Below are 22693 nucleotides of genomic sequence, written 5' to 3' on the forward strand. Positions count from 1 at the left end.
GGGTGGAGAATATTTGGCAGTTTCTTACATACCTCTTCCTTTGTGATTTCAGATTTGGTTTGCAGCCCCTGACACTAGTGCCCTTTCCGCTGATTTCAAAAGTTCTGGTACCTTGTCTCCAGTGCCACACAGCATGCCACAGAAGCACTAGAAACCTTCTACAGGTTTACATAAGAAAGTAACTGGAACGTACTTAGAGTAAGTTCCTATTTAGTGAAACTATATCTACAGTGAAGTACAATGAATGTTGTGTGGAGCTGTAACCCACTCTACTGTGCAAATGTCCCTACTTAAATGCAAAGGTATTTTGAAAAAATCCCAATTCCAGTGTAGGATTTACTTATCTGCAACTTGAGTTACAAGTTCAGTAACCAGAATGAAACAGAGCACAATAAATGTGAATAACTGATTCTCTTTAACTTACAAATGCTAGGTTTGACTCTCCTGTCATCCTAGCAATGTAATTCCAGGGAAATTCCTCTTAAGTCAGCTTAGTTACACCAGCGTAAATGAGAAGGGAATTAGATTCATTGTTTCCAGCAAAGAGCGGGGAGTAATTACACCACTGTTTCTACACATACTATTATTAACCCATCAGTAATTCCCATGTATACTAAGCATTACATGCAATATGGGTAAACGTACATTTTTTTCATGATTTATCGACGGTAATGGATTAAAAAAAGATATAGGTGCACTGAACTCTATCTATTATCTTTGAATTCTGCTGACTAACATTGCAGAAAAGCTGCTGAAAAAATTAGGAAATTAAATTTTTTAATTATACACCATCAATGAGAAAGCATATTTACTAATTAGCCCCTAATGCTGCTATTTCAGTATAGTCATCTAAGGTTTTATAGCACAATGTTTAGAACGGGTCTTTTTAGGTCAGAAGGAATGACCTGCAGGTGGTCTCATAAAAGCTCCAATACAGGCAATGAGGATTACCATAATTACTTTGCCACTCTACATGTAGTTCACAGGATTACACCTGAAGACTATACACTTGTTCACAGCACCCAGTGCAAATTTTCTGAAAGACTCTGGGTAAGCGCAAATGCTTTAATGATATACTTCATAATTTCATCTACTGCACCGCAAAAGGAGTGCTAATAAATTAGAACACCCTAAATCAAAGAAACTAAAAAAAAAAAAAAAAAAAATCTAACTTCTTCAGCTTTCTGTACCTCCTGTCACTGATGCAGTCAATCTTCCATCTGCCTCCTTCAGGCAGTCTCCATTCTTCCTTATTTCCACTGATGTTAGGTCTGAAAGGTGCTTAATCATTCCTGTTGGGGTTCATGCTCCACACTTTCTAGCTCTCTTTGCTGACTTCCACACATTTCCATTTTTGGCCACTCCTTTTATTTCCTTTTCATGCTATCTCTGCTTGGACTGAAATAACCTCATTTTTTCCACCATGCCTTATAATTATATTCTCATCTCACCTTCTCCATTTGTTTCTTTCTTCATCTGTCCATTCATCTAAGTTTTCATACTACAATTTGTCTTGTCATGTTATCTTCATATAGAGGTTATTTGCAACCTCTTCCTCCTCATCTTGTCCTACTTCTTTCCATTTTCTTTAAAACACATTCACTTTGCTTTCCTTTTTTAATGTCTTGGCCTGATTCTTTATTTACGCCACTGTCCCGTCCTTCAAACCCCTCCTTTATTGCTAGCTTCTCATACACATGCTTTCTATACTGACTTCAGAAACAACATCCATGCTACATTTTTGCTTATTACCCTACATGTAAGTTGCCTTTAGGAAAAGGATCACATCTTTCAAAAGTCCTGACAAATCCCATGTAGGTTTATAAATATTAAAAAAAAAAAAAAAAAAAAAAAAGTTAGGAGAAAGAAAAGAGCAAATCCCAGATCAACTAATAACAAAGCACCTTATCCAGCCTGCTGTCTGCAACCAGAACTGTACTAGCTCTTATACTACAAGTACTGATTTTTTAATTAGATTACTTAATCATAAGAAATGTTAATTTGTATCTTAACCCAAAAGATAAAACCTAGGGCAAAATTTGGAAAGCAGAGTGACAAGAAGGTACTACACAAAAATTAATTTCTTGCTCCTGCTACCCCTTAGCCTGTAAGTTTCTTCAGTTCTATTAGAACAGCTATAATAATATAATCCGTGATAATCTGAATGCTATCCCCAAAAGAAAGAAAGTCCTATCCATTGAAGGATACTGTTCCTAAAATCAGAGGATACATAATAGATCCAAGTGCGTCCTTCCTAATTCCCAGAGGAAAATTCCACACCTGTGGTGGATTTAGTTTTAAGGCACTCATTCACTCCTTGCCAACTTGGATCAAATTGTTTTCCGAAAGAAAAGAAAAAGAGCCTTTAGCCCTTCATCGCACTTCTTGTTTGCTAGGCACAGAATGGCCCAGAAAGGGAAGATACGTAACACAATAATGTGGCTCCACAGCTTAGGTGCTACAGAATCTGTTTTTGTCTCTGAAATAACAAAAATAAAATTTCGTTCCTCCAAAATACTGGTATAAAAGTAACAGCCAATCAAAATGCAATTTAAATATAATGAACATGAAAAAATTGTTTTAGTGCGGTTTTCTATAATAAGGATGGACATACCTTTATGCATTCTATTTACACTTAAGTGTTTACCACTGTTTTAAAAACATCCCTCTGTATGTTGGAATATGTGTATTTTACGTGTTCATTTTAATGTAAATTTTTCATATTTTGCAGTAAATATACCTTTAGAATGCTGTCTCCATAAAGGAGGTAAATAGCCAATATTATGTTCATACCTTAAAAAAAGTCTTGTAAATACACTCTGAAAGACATATAGTTCTAAACAGTGCATTTTGCAGAATTATTTAAAACAACAATCAACAAGTAACTAGTTAATCAGCCCTAGCATCTTCTGTCATTCTTTTTTTATAGCTGGATAGACTCTTAAGATTTACATAAACAGAGTCTATTTATTGAACCTCTTATTGACTTCAACAGTCTATGGGTGACATTCTTACTTAATTTAGCAATTGCACATCCTTATTCCATACACTGAGCATGCAAATACTGATTTTTTTGGTGTGAAATACCTTTAACTATCAGTTCTGCATAGTTTGATACACCAACTCCTCCTTCTGTCCGAATCATGCAGCGATAGTTGCCAGCGTCCCGCTTCGTGGCATTCACCACACTAAAAAGAGCTACAAATCGGCGAAAGTTGAACACTTTTATGTCCTTCAAAGGTGCATCCCTTACATAAATACCCTAGGCAAAGAAACAAAAATAAAGAATATTGTTAGTGATATTTAAAAAAAATACTGAAAACCGATTTTATTTCTCTCAAGTTCCCCAAGAGAGGAGGCAAGATAAAAGCAGAAGTCTGTATGTTACTTTTACAGATGTTTACGCTCTGTGAGACTTTACTGCCTTCCCATGTGAGTTAAACCATTCATCATCAGTGGGCGACCACTCATCTGGAACAGCTGCTTTCAACTCTTTATAGATTAACTAATAGAAAGATTTAAGAGCAATGTAACATTTACTTGCCTGGCTTGCTTTACACAAATATTTAAAGTTATTTCTTTTAAAGAAACATGAAACCCAGCATACTCAGTCTCCATTTTCTCTTCCCCCCTGCATCTGCTACTTGGCATATGCATCTTGCACAGCTCGCACGGAAATGTCAGTGGATGGTTCTCATATAGCAGCACCTACACATGGGGTTATCAGTGACTCAGGTGGAAGAGATTAGGCATGGATTTACCAGGTGAATGACCAACAAGGCAGAAGCTGTCTCCATCTCCCACTTCCTCAGCATGATACTGGGAACCAGGCAGTTTCTATCTCAGTGCAGTGTCTCGCCCTCCATTCAACCTACTGCATGCACTGCACAAGAAAATGAGCTATGTAACAGCTGAGGAGCACAAGGCCCAGCATAAGTCCAATGCTACCAGCCTGCTCCCTCATGTGATCCAGTGCTCGGCTGGGCGAGGAAAAAAGGGAGGGTAGCAGACAGAAGACAGCAGAGATGACATCTTGCCATGTCCTCTGACACAAAGATGAGGACAGAGAGACTTGGCTTTCAGATCCTCGTCAGAACTTGTGCTCCACCTGCCCATGAAATAGGACAGATGCACTATGAACACTCAAAAACACCCTCAGAAAATGTAAAATCACCAAATTACTAGAGCTGGCTGAAAAAAAAAACATATACAAAATCTAGTGACAACATTTACTGAAACAAGCAAACAAGACACACTTTTCACAGAAACATATACACTTAAACAAACTGAAGGCTACAGCCATTATCAAAACATCAAGAGAAACTGGAGAACCCCAACAAGCACCTCTGAAAAGATGCTCTCTCCAGGAAGGCATATGCACAGTTTGATGCTATGTAATGACACCAGTTATTTTTAGTAGGTTTTTCTGACTTCAGGAGCTTCAAGCAGGTCAAGGGTCCTGCACCACCAAGCTTCTGTAAACCACCAACACAGCTGGTGATGTCTGGTTTTCTGCCCTAGAGTTTGTAGTTTGTCCAGCAGAATTTAAGATCTATATAGAAAATACTGACCTCAGTTTGTTAGGGCCTTTACTCACCACCATACTGAAAGTACCCTTAAAATACCAGTTATAACCAGAGAGTTTCAAGTACCAGCCACATGACATTAAACTCATCCATAAATCACAAAAACAAGCCAAAGTTAATCATGCCATTAATGCCAAACAAGCAGCATAACTAACAGTAAATACTGATTCTCATGCACAGTAAGGTAGAGGTATTCCCTCTTCAAAAAGAAACGTGGGTGGTGCACAGCTTATTTAAAAGAAAACAATGCTTATAAGATACCTAAAGAACAATGTACTATCATGCCTTACAAATTACTCAATCTTAAACCATTACTTGAGAATTACTTCAGATAATTCCTAGCTCCTTAAAATTCCTAGAATGCTGAGCTGCAGATAAACTGGCTTCTCTGATGTGGCATGGCAGTTACCTTAAAGAAAACTTCAAAAGAAACATTTCAAACTACTATTTCAAAACCACTATTTTTGCCACTATAATATCCTTCTAGCAAGAACGGCTGCAAATAGAGGGAAGCGAGCAGAGCAGGTTAATTACCATTTTGGAGAATGAGTATTTCTTAAGAGCAAGATTATTTTTTACCTAAGACGATAACTGATTCATCCTAATTATCAGAGCTGCTGACCAGTCACAAACCACATGGTTTTAAAGTGCGTTTCTGCAGCTTTCAGACTCTTTAAGGACTCTGTGCATAGCCAAGTCACATGCTTATACTACATCCACCCACACTAGTTTTTCCTTTTTTCTAGTTGCAACATCAGGAACCTTTACACGGGCTATTTTATCTTGCCAGGAAATAGGGTAAGTTATTCTCTAGGGAACAACATGCTGCCACACACTGATTAATTCTAGCACCTAAACTAGCTCAGCTCATTTAGAGTGTGAACAAGCCCCTCTGCACTCCAGCCTGCAAGGTACACCCACCCTTCCACGCAGGGCACCTGCATCTGGAATTTACCAGGGCTCTCATGAGTTACAGAACAACTGAAGAACCATTGAAATATTTTAAGAATTATTTCTTGGTGTTTGTCCTGGTTTTGGCTGGGATAGAGTTAATTTTCTTCCTGGTAGCAGGCACAGTGCTGTGTTTTGGATTTAGTAGGAGAAGAATGCTGATAACACGCTGATGTTTTTAGTTGTTGCTGAGTACTGCTTATGCTGGTCAAGGACTTTTCAGCTTCCCATGCTCTGCCAGGTACACAAGAAACTGGGAGGGGGCACAGCCAGAATAGTTGATCCAAACTGCCCAAAGGGCTATTCCATACCATATGACGTCATGCTCAGTATAGAAACTGGGGGGGGTTGGCCGGGGAGCAGCGATCGCTGCTCGGGAACTGTCTGGGTATCGGTCGGCGGGTGGTGAGCAATTGCATTGTGCATCACTTGCTTTGTATATTGTTATTATCATTATTCTATTGTTATTATTATCATTACTGTTTTACTTTATTTCAATTATTAAACTGTTCTTATCTCAACCCAGGAGTTTTTCTCACTCTTACTCCTCCAATTCTCTCCCCCATCCCATCGGGGCAGGGGGAGTGAGCGAGCGGCTGCGTGGTGCTGAGTTGCTGGCTGGGGCTAAACCATGACAGTGTTCCCACCCAACAAAGGCTACAGGATGCTGTTAAAGGGAGAAAGAGGTGAAGGGAAAGGACTAGGCAATGCCACGAGGCAGTAAAATTTCTGCCTTAATCTCCAGCCCGTGAAGAGAGGAGACCATGGGAAGGTATGACGCATGCACACTCCCTGCTGGCCCCACGCAGAGGACTAAGTCCTACCACGCCAGCCCCCTCAGACCTCCCAATGGCCAGTAGAAATCCTGAACAACACAGCCTGGGTTGTCATATTAACTGCCAGCAGTCCACGAAGGGAACTGCTCGAATACGCGGCCCCATAGGGCATATTTCCCATCTGTTTCTGTGCATATGTAGAATGAAAACCGAACTGATCAATGCATTGCAGCATTTATAATAAATTATTATTTCACTGGGGTCCTATAATCGTTTTTACCTTCTGCTTATTCTCGAACACGCTGATCTCGCCTGATTTCAAATGTCTTAAGTGCTGTTCTACAACAGGAAATCTTAGTTTGATCAAATAATCGACTATATGGCCACGCAACACGCGCTATCCATTCACACGTCAATAATTTCGACTGAAAAAGAGAGAAGCCAAAGCGCATTTCATAGGCACACATCATTTTGCTCAAATGAACAAGCTACATGAGCCTTAAATGTAACTCAGCTTGGCTCTATAGAGGATTTGAGCCTTTTTGCCTCCCACTGAAATCCAGATGTGAAACAGGTTATTAATGGTGGCTTCAAAATTCATGAAGGAGCTCCAGAATAAAAAGCTTTCATTATTATTATTATTATTATTATTATTAACACACCTGTAAAATATATGTGAGATTATTATTAATAAATATTATCTTGACTGACTTCTCTTAAACATTACAAACTCACAGAGGCAAAGTGTAGAGTGCCTAATTACATGTTAGAACTCAAACAGTCCCACAGAAATCATTGGCATGACATTTCCTACTGAAACTTAAAGGAGGAAAAAACCAGATATTTTTCTTTAGCCTCTTTGGAAAAAATAATTTTCAAGGAAAACATAGTGTCTGGAACAGACAAAGACTAAGAAACATAATTGCTTTACTTTCCACAAGAAGAAAATACGGCTCAAGAGAGCAAGTCTTTCCTCTCTTCTGGGACGACAGCAAATGAGTAGGACAGCCGCCTAATTGATTTAAGCCTGTGCATAAAGGAATGGTAATAAAGGTAATGAATTCAAGTATAGGAAAAATTCAATCCACAGGCATTGGAGAAGAGATTTAAAAAAAAAAAAAAAAAAAAAGGGAAAAAAGAGGCTGCACAGTAAGAAAAAAAACCAAAACCACAAAATCCACAACCAAAAAACCCACCTAACCAAAAAAACCCCAAACAACCCACACCTACAACCTCTCCCAAACACTTATTTCAGCAACAGACAAATGGCAAAAGACTGGTTTTAGTCTGAAAAAAACACTATTTATAATTTGATATACGAATACAGAATGGCTTCTGTTTTAACTGTACCCACACGGCCAGCTTCGTTCCCTTTATTTGTGATTCACATTTTTGTTCTCTCCGAGTTACTGCACAGCATCTTCAGGAAGCTGCACAGGTATGACAGTGGTCACTTTTATGGGTTAGTTAACTATCCAAAATTTGGAGGAGAATGTCAACAATATTTCCTTTTCCATATTTAACAGGGCCCTTTAAGCACACTGTATGATAAATGACAAGCTCTCAGTGCTGACTGTCAATAGCTATTTCATTTAGAACAGCTAGAAATAACTTACTTATAGCAAATGAACGTTCGTTTATTAAACATGTTAGTACATCTTGCTACAGTTTTTTTACAAAGATTTTTAGTAGCATTCAAAAAAATAAGTTTTTAACACTCACTAATGCAACATTCTGAAGCCCCACAAATAAAAGAGCTCACTTACAATCTATTGCTTTACTAATTATAGTCACTAAAACCTTAACCTCAGTTCTTTTAAGATAGATTTTTGAAATTTACTGATACAACTTGCAAACTACTAGTTTTTATGTGGAAGCCTGAGTCTTCACAAATATATTGTATCTTTTTGAAAATTAAACACACAAAAAAAGACAAGTCTGTAATTTACTAATCCCATTCCAGAAAACAGTAAAAAATCCATGATTTACAATGTAACACTGTGGGACTCTATATTAAAACCCATTAAAACAGGTTGTCGGAGCAACTTCGTAGTGTCCTTCTGTTTTATGGGTGAGGTTTGTTTGTTCGTTTTAAAAACAATTCAAAGATAAAGATAGTTCTTTTTACTTTAGCCCTGCTTTGCCATGTGAAAGACTGAGGCTTTACTACAGATTTAAGCTCACTAGCTCTTTCTGCCTCTGGGACTTGGAGAACTGTGTGAACAGGACACTTCATTCTTTGGAAAGAGGAAATTGCCGTAATCATTTAATGCTAGACCTGCTCGGACTACAAAGGCCATGTCCCCAGGGCAGAGCTATCTAACCTTCTTAGAGCAGAAGAATTTTGACCACAAAACAAAGATCCCAAGATGTTGAGATCCAAAAATGAAAATAACAGGTTCCACCACCTGCTGAGCAACCCGGATGTTTTCAAATGCTCAGAGAAAGCTTTTAAAAAAAAGGAAATACACATATTCAAAAATGCTATTTAAGCCAACTAATGAAAATATAGAACTGGTAAGTCACTTGTAAGAATAAATTTTCTATTAAACAGCATGTTATTCAATACATAGGGATATTAAAAAAAATCTTAATATAACCTCAGGATATATACAGCTTGAAAAATCCATATTCCTAGTACCAGCATATTAAATGCATACAGAGACAGCTTAAAGCACTTTAAAATGCACATTATTTTTCCATTTTAGGCAAGCTAGAATGAAAAGAAATAGGTTGATGGTTATTTAAATTGGACTTACAGTCTCTTTTAGGCAATGAACTAACTCTAAGTCTTCTAAATGAACAGCAGTTTAGCAGCAACAAGATATATATTAAACCTTTCAGAAATACTTTTAACAAAAATGCAGCAGAAATTTAAAGGGATTGAAATTCTGGGATGTTATACCCAGCACCACCACTGCATTAATCGCTCTCAAGGCATGTTTCAACAATTTTGCCCAAATAAGACTTAAAAGGAAACACTGGTCAGTCACCCTCTGCCCATACAGGTAGGTTAAGTAGCTTTTCATACATTTAATAAAAGAAAGGGTTTGCATTATCCCACTTTCAAATAGGCATATTTATAAAATTGTGATTAGAATCATACCAGTGGGATCTCAGTGCCAGAAGTAATTTTAAAATACATATAAAATGTAAATCAAATAGTAATTAATACCTCAACAAAATTGCTTCGCAGAGTTCATATCATTCCAATAATTAAGACAGTTGGCTTTACCTCCGAATTTCTAGAGCTGCTTTCATAACCAAGACAACTGTTTGTCAGTCTAGATTAGAACCACCACAGATCCTGTGATTATCCTGTATTTATTCCACCTGTGTAAGTTAACAAGTGTATTTCATTCAAGTAATGAGGCCATGCTGGAAAAAAGATTATTATTGCTCTATTTGGAATTATTCTGCTGTGAGTCAGAATTGCACTCTGCATGTGTAACTAAAGGGTATTCAAGCAAAATGTTATTATTTTACCTTTCAAGAAAGATTTCATCTTTCAATATTTTAATGTTTGATAACTGAGCCTTTTCTTCAAATCACATAGCTCTCCATAAATCTCTGTTTATTATGACTAAACCTAAATGCTGGCTGGAGCTGCCAGGTAATATTGTAAAATATTAGTAAAGTTACACATCGAGTTATCAAATATTAAGCAATGACATCTATTTGAAGATACAATTAAACATACAGAAAGTAAACAAAGACATTATTGCATTTTCTGGAGTCATTAAACTCAGTGTAATTTACCCAAAGCAGTTACTCTGTACTTACATACTGAAATTGTTTTGTATCATTCTGGGAGGAACAAGTCTGTTATTACTACATAGAGATTTTAAAACAAACAAAAAAAAAAACCAACCCAAAACCCTGCTCAATCTATTTTTTATTTTTACATTAAATTCCAGAGCGATTGAGAAGAGTTAACATTCTCTAACAAATTTGTCAGTGCTCACAAAATATGTAAAAATTCCAAATCTTCTTTCCATTCATCTTTAAAAGCACACAATAGAATACAAAATTACTTGTAGGGAACTACATCCTCAGAAACATCTGGAGAAAACAGAGCACTAGGAAATCTCCCTCTAACGCAGTGTGTTATACTTTAGATAGAAATTATGGCGATGATCCATGCATCTGCTAAGCATTTTGCTGAACCCGTAGCCCTACTCATAAAGTCATTTAATCTAATACTGTATCTTAATTCTTTGAGATACACAACGCTAAGTACTTCTCATAATCCTTTTATCTGTATTAAAAACTCCAAGAGTTAGGATGAACACCTTGCTAAAAAATGGAGAGAAAATACATAAGATCTTAATACTCTGTCTTGGAGTTCTGCAGATACCAGGCTCACGGAGGGGCCGGGAAGGAGCAGAGTGATGAGGAGAAAATCAGAAAGTAAAGATCATTAGCATAATTTTCATCCATACACACAATGCAAAGTATACTAATGCAGGCATCTGTCCACCTTTTCTATCCAAGTACATAACAGGACAGTTAAAAAACAGTGCAGTCGTGTCCCACATTCTCTTCACTGGAAAAGTGCTATCTTGTCGGGAAGAAAAGAGGCATGGGATGAAGAAAGTCCAACTTGTAAGTTCTGGGGACAACATGACGTCTATTCCAAAGTTATAAACTACCAGAACAGCAGGCAAAATCAAAGCAATACTGAGCCCTACAAAGCAGGTAAGGAAGAAGTAGCCAAGAAGGAAGCACACACGTATTTGATGATGAAAACACATGCCCTGTTCAGGGTGAGGCAGCAGCCTCCTGAAGAGATCCTTTCAAATGGGAGGAATGAATGGCAAGAGGAGACGCATGCCTATGGTTAAAGAAAGCTATAGCAAACCCCTCAACAGTGACAGTGCAGTTTGTGAATAAAGACAACCACAGCGGTAATACCCAGTAATAAGTTAGTTACATATTGGCTCACTTAACAGAGAAGCTAATGTAGAGGGGTTTGGCTGGAGGTGTTTCGGTCTTAATTACTGAGTCAGTCACGTAGTTTAACAGCTCCCACACCCAACACACACCTCCTCCAATGCTCTGTTTCCTTCCTATCATCTTCCCTTTGGGTTTAATTTAATTTAATCTTTACTTTGGTTCTCCTTGCCTCAAAACAGCTTCAACAGTCCTTGGTCTTATAAAAGAAGCCTCCGTTCAACTCCAATTTGAACACGATACCTCCCAGCAGTAAGTTTGTACATTTTAACTACAGTATTCATTGTAAAGGTCACTGTTTCTTTCTCCCAAAGGTCCAAGAGCATAGCACAGAAAGCTTATTGAATTTACTTCATCAATTGCCTAACTAATCTGTGTCCCTAAGTGATTCTACTGCTGCTGAACTGTGCTTCATATCAAGGCAGTCTTCAGGGTCCAGAAACAGGCATACCTAACACGCTCTTTAAAAGCAAGCTGAATCTAACCAGCCCCGCGTGGCACAGGTCAACTCTTCCATTATCTCCGGTTTGCTAATCACCATGCACTATATTATTTAACACTCCAGAATAACTGGAAGATTAACACATCAAACTGAGTTTCTTGAAAAGAGAACACTACTTGGGTCGCTTCATTTTCAAATTCAGATAGGAATACCAAAAAGGTTAGACTGACAGAGGTAATCCCAGAATAACTTTTCTTATGGGTCACTTCGTCAAATGAGAATATATGTGGGGATGGATAGGGATGGAGGAGAGGGATAGATTTATGTGCGTCCCCTCTAACTTGCCTATGTCCATAAATATCTGCAGATAAGCAAATTTTCTGCAAATCAGTGTATGTAGTCCACTCATTAATATCTGGTAGTTTCTGAATGCTTGAGACACAGTTCTAAAACAGGGAAAAAAGGAAGAAGAAGAAAGAACAAGTACCTGTTACCAGAAGGTTTTTGTCTGGAGTCCCAAGTTTCGTATCACCCTTGTTAATAATAATGGCTCTCTTAGGTGGCACTTCTGACTCTCTTTATAGATACAAGGTGCAACAGGGCATATTCAGCAAATAAGGAAGATCAAAATCTACTCATTTTTCAGGTTACTCGCAAACGAACTTTGTCAAGCTGCCTCCAGCTGTCTTAAGGTTTTGCACTGTTGTCCATAACGAAGGTCCTAGTGGATTTCATACAGTTTCCAGTGCACCTCTAAAAGCAAAACTTCTACAGTTCATGAATTTTTCAGATTTACTCTTTCCCCAGAATCTCTTTTGGTCACAGGAGATTACCAAAGAGACAGAGGATTAAGAGTTATATTTTTGTAATAAAAAGGCTTTTTCAAGACAAAAATTTTAATACCTGTATTAAAAGTTTTCAGATTTCACATGCAGGAACAGTTGGTATACTAGTTGAAAACATAATTCATATTTCAGTGTCACAAGAACAGTCTTGGCAGAGCAGCATCAACCTCTGCTAGACTGGTGCTGAAGGAAGGCCTTTGGAGAACGCCACCGATTATCATTCCTTGCAACCTGATTGATGACTGGCACCACTACAGAGATAAGCACCTCTCTCCCCTCTATCTACAGTACTTTTTTTCCTACTGTATCAAGGGTTGCTTAGTTTTCATGAATTAAAATCATCAAATTTGCTCACATCCACTAAAGTTTTTAGTTTCTTTTTTGGTATCACTACCAATGTGGTCTGCAGTGCTCATTCATCTGAAGAGTTTCTGATTTAAAGGTTTTGACTAATGTCATAATGTAAAACTTCACAGCTGCTTCCGTCAGGTATTTTCACCAGAAATCAACTATTTTGGATAACATTTTAAGCTTCCACATCACTTGGGAATGGTGGAGCTGGTTCATGAGAATAGGAGTGAAGTTTATTCTTCTATTTACCCTTGCCTGCATTTTTTTACTATTAGTAACAAAACACGCTGACATTTCTTCATGGTTACCGACATTTGGCTCTTCTGCTGGGCAGGGCAGTCCAGGTGGATTGGGAGGCTTACCCCATAGAGCGAGCAGCTTTGCGGGCCAGACTTCTGCAATGTTTCCGAGTGGCAGAATATAAGGCTCATTTCTGTCTCCACTATTACAGTGGCCCCATCTCATACAAGTAATGTAAGGCTAGGACACAGATTCAGAGTAGCTATCACACCATCAGGCATTTCAGTTTTTTCAGCTGTGCATTTCGTCGGTCACAGTATCTCTGTGAACCCCAGCTGTGCTACACAGCAAGCAGGTGGAAGAAAGATGTCAGTCTAACATCTATCAGCGACTGTACTGGGACCCTGACTTAGGAAGATGGCCCCTGTTTTTCTGTTTATTCAGTGGTTTATTTTTCTAAGGAACATGCAGAAATCTCTTGCAAGAACCAGCCTGAGCAGCACACTGGTGTGAGAGAAAGATTTCATTGTGCTTGGATGCAAAACCAGGAGGATAGCAGGTTGGCAACCCATTTCCAGCACTTCTGAGAGTATGTCAGTTCCCTGATTTTGAGAATTTAGTCCTAAACCAATCTCAGCACTCGGAAAGTCATGCCAGTGATAAGAGTACACAGCACCTGATGTGCCACTCAGCCTCATTGATGCTAATCTATAAAGGAAAATATTGTGTCAAGGAGGAAAGTGACCTTAACTGTACATTCCTACCACACTGCAAATGCATTTTGTAAATTCAGCTGCACGCAGTTTACTAACAAAAACACTATGCTGAATGGTTTCTGCTGGGCAGCTCTGAAACATCACTGAAGACAAAACACCTCACAGATACATTGATTTGAAGATGTCTTTCTGTTTCTTGCATATGTTCACTGAGATTTATCATTAACAGTCCACCATTAACTCATTTCTCCTAGTCTGTGGTATCACGAATAATTGAAGATTCTGTAAGAGAAATCTTAGCAGAAAGATCAATCAAATCTATATACATGGAAGAATAAAACCAGTAAGCCCAGGTAAAAAAGCCTGGTTGGTGTTATCCCTGATTGCATCCCAACAGACAGAAGAAAGAAAATGATTGCTCTAAGTGTGGTGAAGCCTTCAGCACTACTGCCCAGACAGAAGCAATGTAACTGTTCACAACAAAGCCTGTCACATAAGCAATGCATTCATCATCCTCAAAGGATGAGCATCTAACCTAACAACTCTTTTGTAACATGAACTGGTTTGGAAGCTTAGGTATACGTATTCAAAAATGTATTTGACTTTTCATACAATCTAAATATATACTGTCTTAAGGTATAAAGCTTATAGTATATACATTTGCTCACAGTTAGAGTGGACCAATTAAAATAAACATAGATACTTTGTTCCTAAAATTTGGTGTGCGATCTCTAATACATGTGAACATACTTTAAAATTTTATAAGTTTGAATTGATGTTTAGAAAGCTGAGATTTGTTACATTTCTTATGCCTCTCTTTAGGGAAAGCAAATATGTAAATTAAAGTAAATCCTTCTATCACATTTTATCAAAGTTCTTAAAATGCAGAAAAAACAAAAAATTGTATTTTGTCTCCTAAAAAATTGTGACAGAGTTTGTGCAAATTAAACTTCAAGCAGAATTAAAAAACGCAAACCCAACTAGCTAACACGGTACTGTATGCAGATGTTTATAAAATTGTGCTGTAAAAATTATGTAAGTGAAGAAGAATGGGGATATACAGATAACAGAATGCATTGTTCCACAGGTGTTTTGAAGTACCTATTCTTTGCATTTTCTTCACTTCACTTTTGTAAATCATATGAAAAGGAGCTTCTTTCTGCCACTGCCTATACTACTGGCATTTGATACACAGTACTAGACTGCAGCCTCTGCATTAACAGCCAATTTTGTATTTCTGACATTCTCCTACCAATATACTACTACTCCCACATAAATTGCTGGAATCAGAGGTTTAATAGGTCGGTGTTCATTGATAGCCAAAACCCCATCCCAACTGCTTTGCTGGGTTTCCTCTGTGTGCTCTTACTGCTGAGAATTTTCTTTCTCTTCCTTTATGATCAACAGAAGTAAAGTAAGAAATAAGAAGTGTAAACTGACAGAAATAGAAATTAACAGAAAAGACAGACCAAGAGGTTAAAATGGGAAAAAAGAGGAATCCAATCAACTACTGAAAAAGTGTGTGTACAAAGGCACGCATCTCACCTCACCCAAGAAACTCTATTTCAGTATTTCCTTAACAGTGAAGTTGCTAAATGCTACAGGTGAGAATAGTGATTTTTAAATATTATCACAGAATCACAAAATAACTTGGTTAGAAGGGATTTCTGGTGATCATGTAGTCCTAGCCTCCTGCTCAAAGCAGGGTCAACTACAGCAAGTTGCTCATGACTGAATCCAGCTGCATTTTTAGTATCTCCAAGGACGGAGACTCCCGAGCCTCTGCAAGCAACCTGTTCCAGTGTTTGAACACAGTAATTTTTTTTTTCTTATGTTCAAGTGGAATTTCCTGTATATCGGCTTGTGCACATCGCCTCTTGTCCTGGCACTAGATACCACTGAGAAGAGTCTGTCTCTGTCATCTCTACTCCTTTCAAGATCTCCCCTGATCCTTCCCTTTTCCAGACTAAGCAGTCCCAGCTCTGTCCTGTGTCAGATCCTCCACTCCCTTAACCCTCCTCCAGCGTATCTTTCTGGTACTGGGGAGCCCAGAACTGGACCCAGCACTCCAGATGTGTCTCCCCACTGCTGAGCAGAGGGGAAGAATCACCTCCCTCGACCTCAGACAACACTCCTCCCAATGCAGCCCAGGAGGCTGTTAGTCTTCATTGCTGCAAGGGCACATGGCTAGCTCATGGTCAACTTGTCCACCATGATCACCAGGTTCTTTGCAAAGCTACTTCCAGCCCAGTGTTGTAGCGGTGCATGGGATTATTCCTTCCCTGGGGCAGGACTTTGCACTTCCCTTTAATGAATTTCATGAGGTTCCTCTCTGCCCATTCCTCCGGCCTGTCAAGGTCCCTCTGAATGGCAGCCCAACCCTCTGGTGCATCAGCCACTCCTCCCCACTTTGTATTGTCCGTTAACTTGCAGAGGGCGCACTCTGTCACCATCCAGATCAGTAATAAAGAGGCTAAACAGTACTTGTCCCAGTATCAATTCCTAGGGTATGCTACTAGTGACTTGCCTCTATAATGCATTATTATCCATTATAATCGGTATACATAATGAATGCTATACATAATTGCTACCATGTGCACAAGTTTTTCTGTTAGCCAAATATAACCATGGTTTTGGTTTTGTTTTGTTTTGTTCTGTTCTTCCTTTCTTTTTCAGCCTAAGGCAAGGAAATTGGTAAGAACGGTCAGGCCATTCATACATAAGTTACTTCTTCATTTCTCCTCAAAGAACTTAAAGTCTCCCAACAAAATCCAGGCAAATTTGAAGTATTTCAGTTCTTACCATGTCTGTAAAAATAAACAGCACAGTTCTGAAAGGTTACCCGAAGCATAAGCTGAAGTATATCAGACAATTCATATTTAAGGCAGATAATGAAGGAAAAGTTTTCATCAAAGATCACAGCTCCTTAGACATTGGGTAACACAAACATGACACACATCACAAGCCTCCTATATTCTGCTGTTCATAGAACTTTTTCTGTCATATAGTAAGATCACTATGCAATTAATGAAAAGCAACTAAAACTGATTAATGACAATTAATGGAAAATATACAATATTGACTGGAAAAAAGGCACTAAATATACACTGGAGTGGAGAGAGGGACACAAAGAAATTAACATACCAAGACCTGGAAAAAATATGAAACGGTTAGCAGAACTTTAAAAAAAAATTAACTTTGGTCTATTCAGTAATAGATAATGCCCCTTCCTACAGGGCACTAATTATCATTCTAACAGTAAAATCATCTCAGGTTAGCTACAAAAAAATCACATCAGGATGCATGTAGTCTTCACAAAATCTTTGATGTCATTAAAGGTCCTCTCAGGTCAATGGACTCAAGACAATTTACTATGCACAAGGTGGTTTGATCAGTCTCAGAAGACAGAGCTATTTATGAGCAGGGGGAATAATGAACTCCTGCACTCCTGTAGTACACAAAAGCACCTACTGATCAAATGCAAACTATTTTTTTTTTTAATATTCAAAAGAGCATCTTCTTTAGGCCTATCTCATTGTACAGTTTTCATTAATAGTTCCACCTGTTTGCGTTACTAAGTTGTTACATGTGTATATGATTTAATTTTAACAAGTAAAATACTGCTTCATTATCTTACTACTCAAAAAATGGCTGAAATGTTTTTTCCTCAAGTGCTTCCAGACTTAGCAATGAAAATGGTAATTATGTGAAAGCCTCAAGAGAGTTTACAGCATACCAAAAAATTCGTATGAAACTCCAGGACTTCAGTTCACCTTCTGGGATACTTGATGTGATTTATATAAACAAGCACACGCACACACACACAAACTATTTTGTATATCCTGTATTTTATTTTCCTAATTTGCCAGGAGTCATTGCACTGGTTCCACATTCTCACAAGGATGTTTTTGACACCTCTCATTTGTGTGTATGTGTGTAGGTATTCCTAAGGAAAACAATTTGCTTTCCAGAACTCCTCTGACACAGGATTATATCTCTTCCTTTGAATAAATAATAAATAATGCATACAGGTTTTGCAGTTTTGTATGTAGAGGAATAAAATCTTTCATACTCTTCATACCTTCAGGAAAAGAGTACTGAAGATACAAAAAAAGATACACTGAATAAGGTGAAAGACAGCTTTCAGGAAAGACAGGAAGAAAAGCCAAATCCCTTATTAACAGGTAATAAACTGTTTACATAGGGTAGAGAACACTGGCCTTCAGAGTGATACTGTTCTTAGTTTCTTGGCTGCAAATGAAGCAGCATGCATTCTGCATGCATAAATCATAGGTATGAAAGATTTTACCCTCTCCCCTTCTATCAGAGAATACCCATTAGTCTCTTGCTATTTGGTAAGTCTGATGATGGCGCTTACTACAGCTGTCAGACATATCCTGAGATCCTGTTGTTATTTGCTTACCTTCAACAAATTTTTACTCTTAGGTCTGTATTTCTGCAATAAAAGTTACGCTTCTGAGAATTAGATTTTTAAATAATTATTTGAATTTGAACCACATTTTAGAATTAGAATGAGGCTAGGAAAAATACATCAGTGAAGTGATGATCTCTCTTTCTCAATAACTGTAGCTTTCCACTGTTTGAGGAACCTCTCTCAAGAAAGGCTACCCACACTGCGTCAAGGTGCAAGTCTCCGAAAAATGCAACTGCCACATGTTGAATGACGCTACAACAAATCTTTAGAAATCAGTATCAAAAGATTGGGTTTGATATTAAAATGGAATTTCCTGATACCTAGGTATCATCTGAACAGCAATTTCCCTGAAGTCACACTCTAGATCGTTCTAAGAACAAGTAGCACACAGAAGGAACTGAATGAACCAGCTGCAAATTAGAAGTAGCAGCAGATGGGGGTGGAAAAATGAACAGATGGAGCCAGGCCTGAGAAGCTAAGGAACAAACAAGCCAATTGCAGAATCTGTGTGATTCCATGATTTAACAGACATGACTCTGCCACAGAGGCTTTACGTCACTTAACCTTTTCCCAGGATTCTTCTAACTGTATACTGATATTCTAGATGCCTAATTTTGGTCTTTGAGGTCAATTCTCCGAAGTACTGGCCACCTGCTATAGCAACTAACATCAGCGGATACTGAGCACAGGAAGTGCTCGATGCCTTACATGCAGAGAATCAGGTCCAGGTGCCTCAGACGCTGTTTCCAAACGTAAGGGATACATTTTGCTTTTGTTTCTCAGTGTCTATGTTCCTCAACTATGAAATGAAGATCATATCCATCCCACAGAAACAACTTAATACTGTGAAGCACTAAGATTAGTAGAAAAGATTCCATTAGAAAATGAATAAACCTGTTTTCAGAATTGATTTGTATAGTATTCAGTAAGCAAAGCAAAGCCCTACATATACTTCTGTGAAGGAACCCACATATTAAGGAGCTATTAATCAACTGAATATGTCCACTACCCCGAACGAGATGGGTATTCTGTAGAAAAAAGATTATGTCTGTATGTAGATTAAAAAGGGTAGGCTCAAGAGGTTCAAACTTCTAAGGCTGCAGAGGCACAACTTTTCCCAAGTATTGCCCTGGAAACATTTATTTTAATATTTATGCAGTTTTCACTTGATAATAATTTTAATTTTAGAATCATAGAATCATAGAATCATCTAGGTTGGAAAAGACCTTTAAGATCATCCAGTCCAACCATTAACCTACACTACCAAGCCCACTCTAGACTAATCAAGGGTAGACCAGACTAAACCATATCCCGAAGTGCCACATCTACCCGTTTTTTAAACGCCTCCAGGGATGGGGACTCCACCACCTCTCTGGGCAGCCTGTTCCAATGCCTGACCACCCTTTCCATAAAGAAATTTTTCCTAATTTCCAGTCTAAACCTCCCCTGGCGCAGCTTAAGCCCATTTCCTCTCGTCCTATCGCTAGCTACTTGGGAGAAGAGACCAACACCCACCTCACTACAACCTCCTTTCAGGTAGTTGTAGAGAGCGATAAGGTCTCCCCTCAGCCTCCTCTTCTCCAGGCTAAACAACCCCAGTTCCCTCAGCCGCTCCTCATAAGACTTGTTCTCCAGACCCTTCACCAGCTTCGTTGCCCTTCTCTGGACACGCTCCAGCACCTCAATGTCTTTCTTGTAGTGAGGGGCCCAAAACTGGACACAGTATTCCAGGTGCGGCCTCACCAGCGCCGAGTACAGGGGGACAATCACCTCCCTGCTCCTGCTGGCCACAGCATTCCTGATACAAGCCAGGATGCTGTTGGCCTTCTTGGCCACCTGGGCACACTGCTGGCTCATGTTCAGCCGGCTATCTACTAACACCCCCAGGTCCTTTTCGGCCAGGCAGCTTTCCAGCCACTCCTCCCCAAGCCTGTAGCGTTGCATGGGGTTGTTGTGACCGAAGTGCAGGACCCGGCACTTGGCCTTGTTGAACCTCATACAGTTGGCCACGGCCCATCGATCCAGTCTGTCCAGGTCCCTCTGCAGGGCCATCCTACCCTCCAGCAGATCGACACTCCCACCCAATTTGGTGTCGTCTGCAAACTTACTGAGGGTGCACTCGATCCCCTCATCCAGATCATTGATAAAGATATTGAACAAGACTGGCCCTAAAACAGAGCCCTGGGGAACACCGCTCGTGACCGGCCGCCAACTGGACTTAACACCATTTATCACTACTCTCTGGGCTCGGCCACCCAACCAGTTCTTTACCCAGCGAAGAGTATGCCTGTCTAAGCCGTGAGCTGCCAGCTTCTCGAGGAGGATATTATGCGAGACGGTGTCAAAAGCTTTGCTAAAGTCGAGGTAGATGACATCCACAGCCCTTCCATCATCTACCAGGCAGGTCACCAGGTCATAGAAGGAGATCAGGTTGGTCAAGCAGGACCTGCCTTTTGTGAACCCATGCTGGCTGGGCCTGATCCCCTGGTTGACCTGTACTTGCCTGTGGAGTTCGCTCAAGCTGAACCTCTCCATAATCTTCCCCGGCACCGAGGTCAGGCTGACAGGCCTGTAGTTCCCCGGGTCCTCCTTCCGGCCCTTCTTGTAGATGGGCGTCACATTGGCAAGCCTCCAGTCATCAGGGACCTCCCCTGTTAACCAGGACTGTTGATAGATGATGGAAAGTGGCTTGGCAAGATCCTCTGCCAGCTCCCTCAGTACTCTCGGGTGGATCCCATCCGGCCCCATAGACTTGTGAGCGTCCAGGTGGCATAGCAGGTCATTAACTGCTTCCTCCTGGACTATGAGGGCTCCATTCTGGTCCCTATCCCTATCCTCTTGCTCAAGGGCCTGAGTACCCTGGGGATGACCGGTCTGGCTGTTGAACACAGAGGCAAAGAAGGCGTTAAGTACTTCAGCCTTTTCCTTGTCCTCGGTGACAATGTTCCCCCCCACATCCAGCAAAGAATGGAGATCCTCCTTGGCTCTCCTTTTATTGCTGATGTACTTATAAAAGCATTTTTTATTGTCTTTTACCGCACTGTTTTAGTTACTATAACACATAATATTTTGTATATGTAAATATTCAATACATGACAGTTCAAACTTCATACACTTGCAGAGAAGAAAATCTATGTATGTGTATACCTTGGGCTTGCAGTGGAAGAAATTTACCTATTTCTAAGTAAATCTTTATTTTTTTAGACTTCATGCTAATTTGCAAGCTACAATTTAGATTCCTGGCTCAAAGGCATTGGTGGAAAGCAAAATGTTTGCTTTTTCAGTGTTCTAGGCTGCAGCAAAAGAAAGTTACTTCCAAAAAAGAATTCTACTCTCTTTCTACCCTCTTTCTCCTATAATACAGATCTGGGGGGTTTGTATCAATTTACTAAATACTAATACTAGCACAAGCTTTTCAGAAGACATTGTCTCAGCTGCTTTCACTTGACCTTTAACTGTTCTGTGTTCCACATGTTAATTTTTTTCCAAGGCTCCCACCTACAAATGCTGTTGGGTTTTTTTGGGGTTTTTTTTTTTTTTTTTCTGAAGTGTATTTCCATTCCTTGGGATTCCTAGCTCCTTTAGTGCCTAGTGCTTTATCTTATTGTTGGTGTCAACTTCTGGAGCTTGTAGTTTCAAAGAGGAATTTCTTTAATTAAAAAAAATTAGCAATTGCTACAGCCCTTACAGTGGGAGGACAGGAAAGAGCACAGGAATGGCGTTTTTGCTCAAGCTTTCAATGGAATAGAAAGAGTCATTCCATACTGATAATAACCTGTGTTGCCCACAGATGTGATAAAGAAAATGTTAAGGGACGTAGGACACATCTGTCAATTATAAACATTCCTTCATTAGTGTCATCAGTTTTATTTTTAACGTATGTTTATGTTTAGAATGTAAGCTAATGAGGACATGAATTCATAAATATACAGTCTAGCCAACGACCTTATTAATTGGACACTAGTTACAACAATAAAAACAAACTTGTATGATGCTGTGTTGTGTTCTTCAGTCCTTTTGTTTAACTTGAAATTACATCACTGAAAATACCCACAATTTGTTGTCAAATTGTCTGACAAGCCTGCAATCATAGCTCATGCACTACGGTGCATGGCTGCCTAGCAGGATCAGGAAAAAAGTTTTTCTTGCAAAGCACTGCACTATGGAATAGGTAAACAGTTTTCTGTCTTCCCTTTCCTGAAAGAGTAAATATTGATCACAACATCATGAAACAAATTTGATGGCTCAGTGGTCTAATTTGGGCAGCTAACCTGTGAACTGTGGTTCTCCATCACCCATTCAATTGCAAGAACTTCCGTAATACTCTATAAATTAAGAGACTTCATATTCCATAGGGAATAAGAGTGGGATAGGCTTGAAAAGAAAAAAAAGGAGGGA

At 39.2% G+C, this 22693-nt stretch overlaps 1 protein-coding gene across 1 annotated transcript in view; it reads right to left on the reverse strand.

Moving 5' to 3' along the window:
- Positions 1 to 22693, reverse strand: part of PTPRM (protein tyrosine phosphatase receptor type M) — a 509987-nt gene that overhangs the window by 311760 nt on the left and 175534 nt on the right. The window contains exon 6 of the mRNA XM_075706282.1: positions 3088 to 3262. Within this exon, the coding sequence (XP_075562397.1) occupies positions 3088 to 3262 (175 nt within the window). The remainder of the gene's footprint in view (positions 1 to 3087; positions 3263 to 22693) is intronic.

The sequence above is a fragment of the Pelecanus crispus genome, chromosome 2 (genome assembly GCF_030463565.1).
Source record: "Pelecanus crispus isolate bPelCri1 chromosome 2, bPelCri1.pri, whole genome shotgun sequence".
Classification (NCBI taxonomy): domain Eukaryota; kingdom Metazoa; phylum Chordata; class Aves; order Pelecaniformes; family Pelecanidae; genus Pelecanus; species Pelecanus crispus.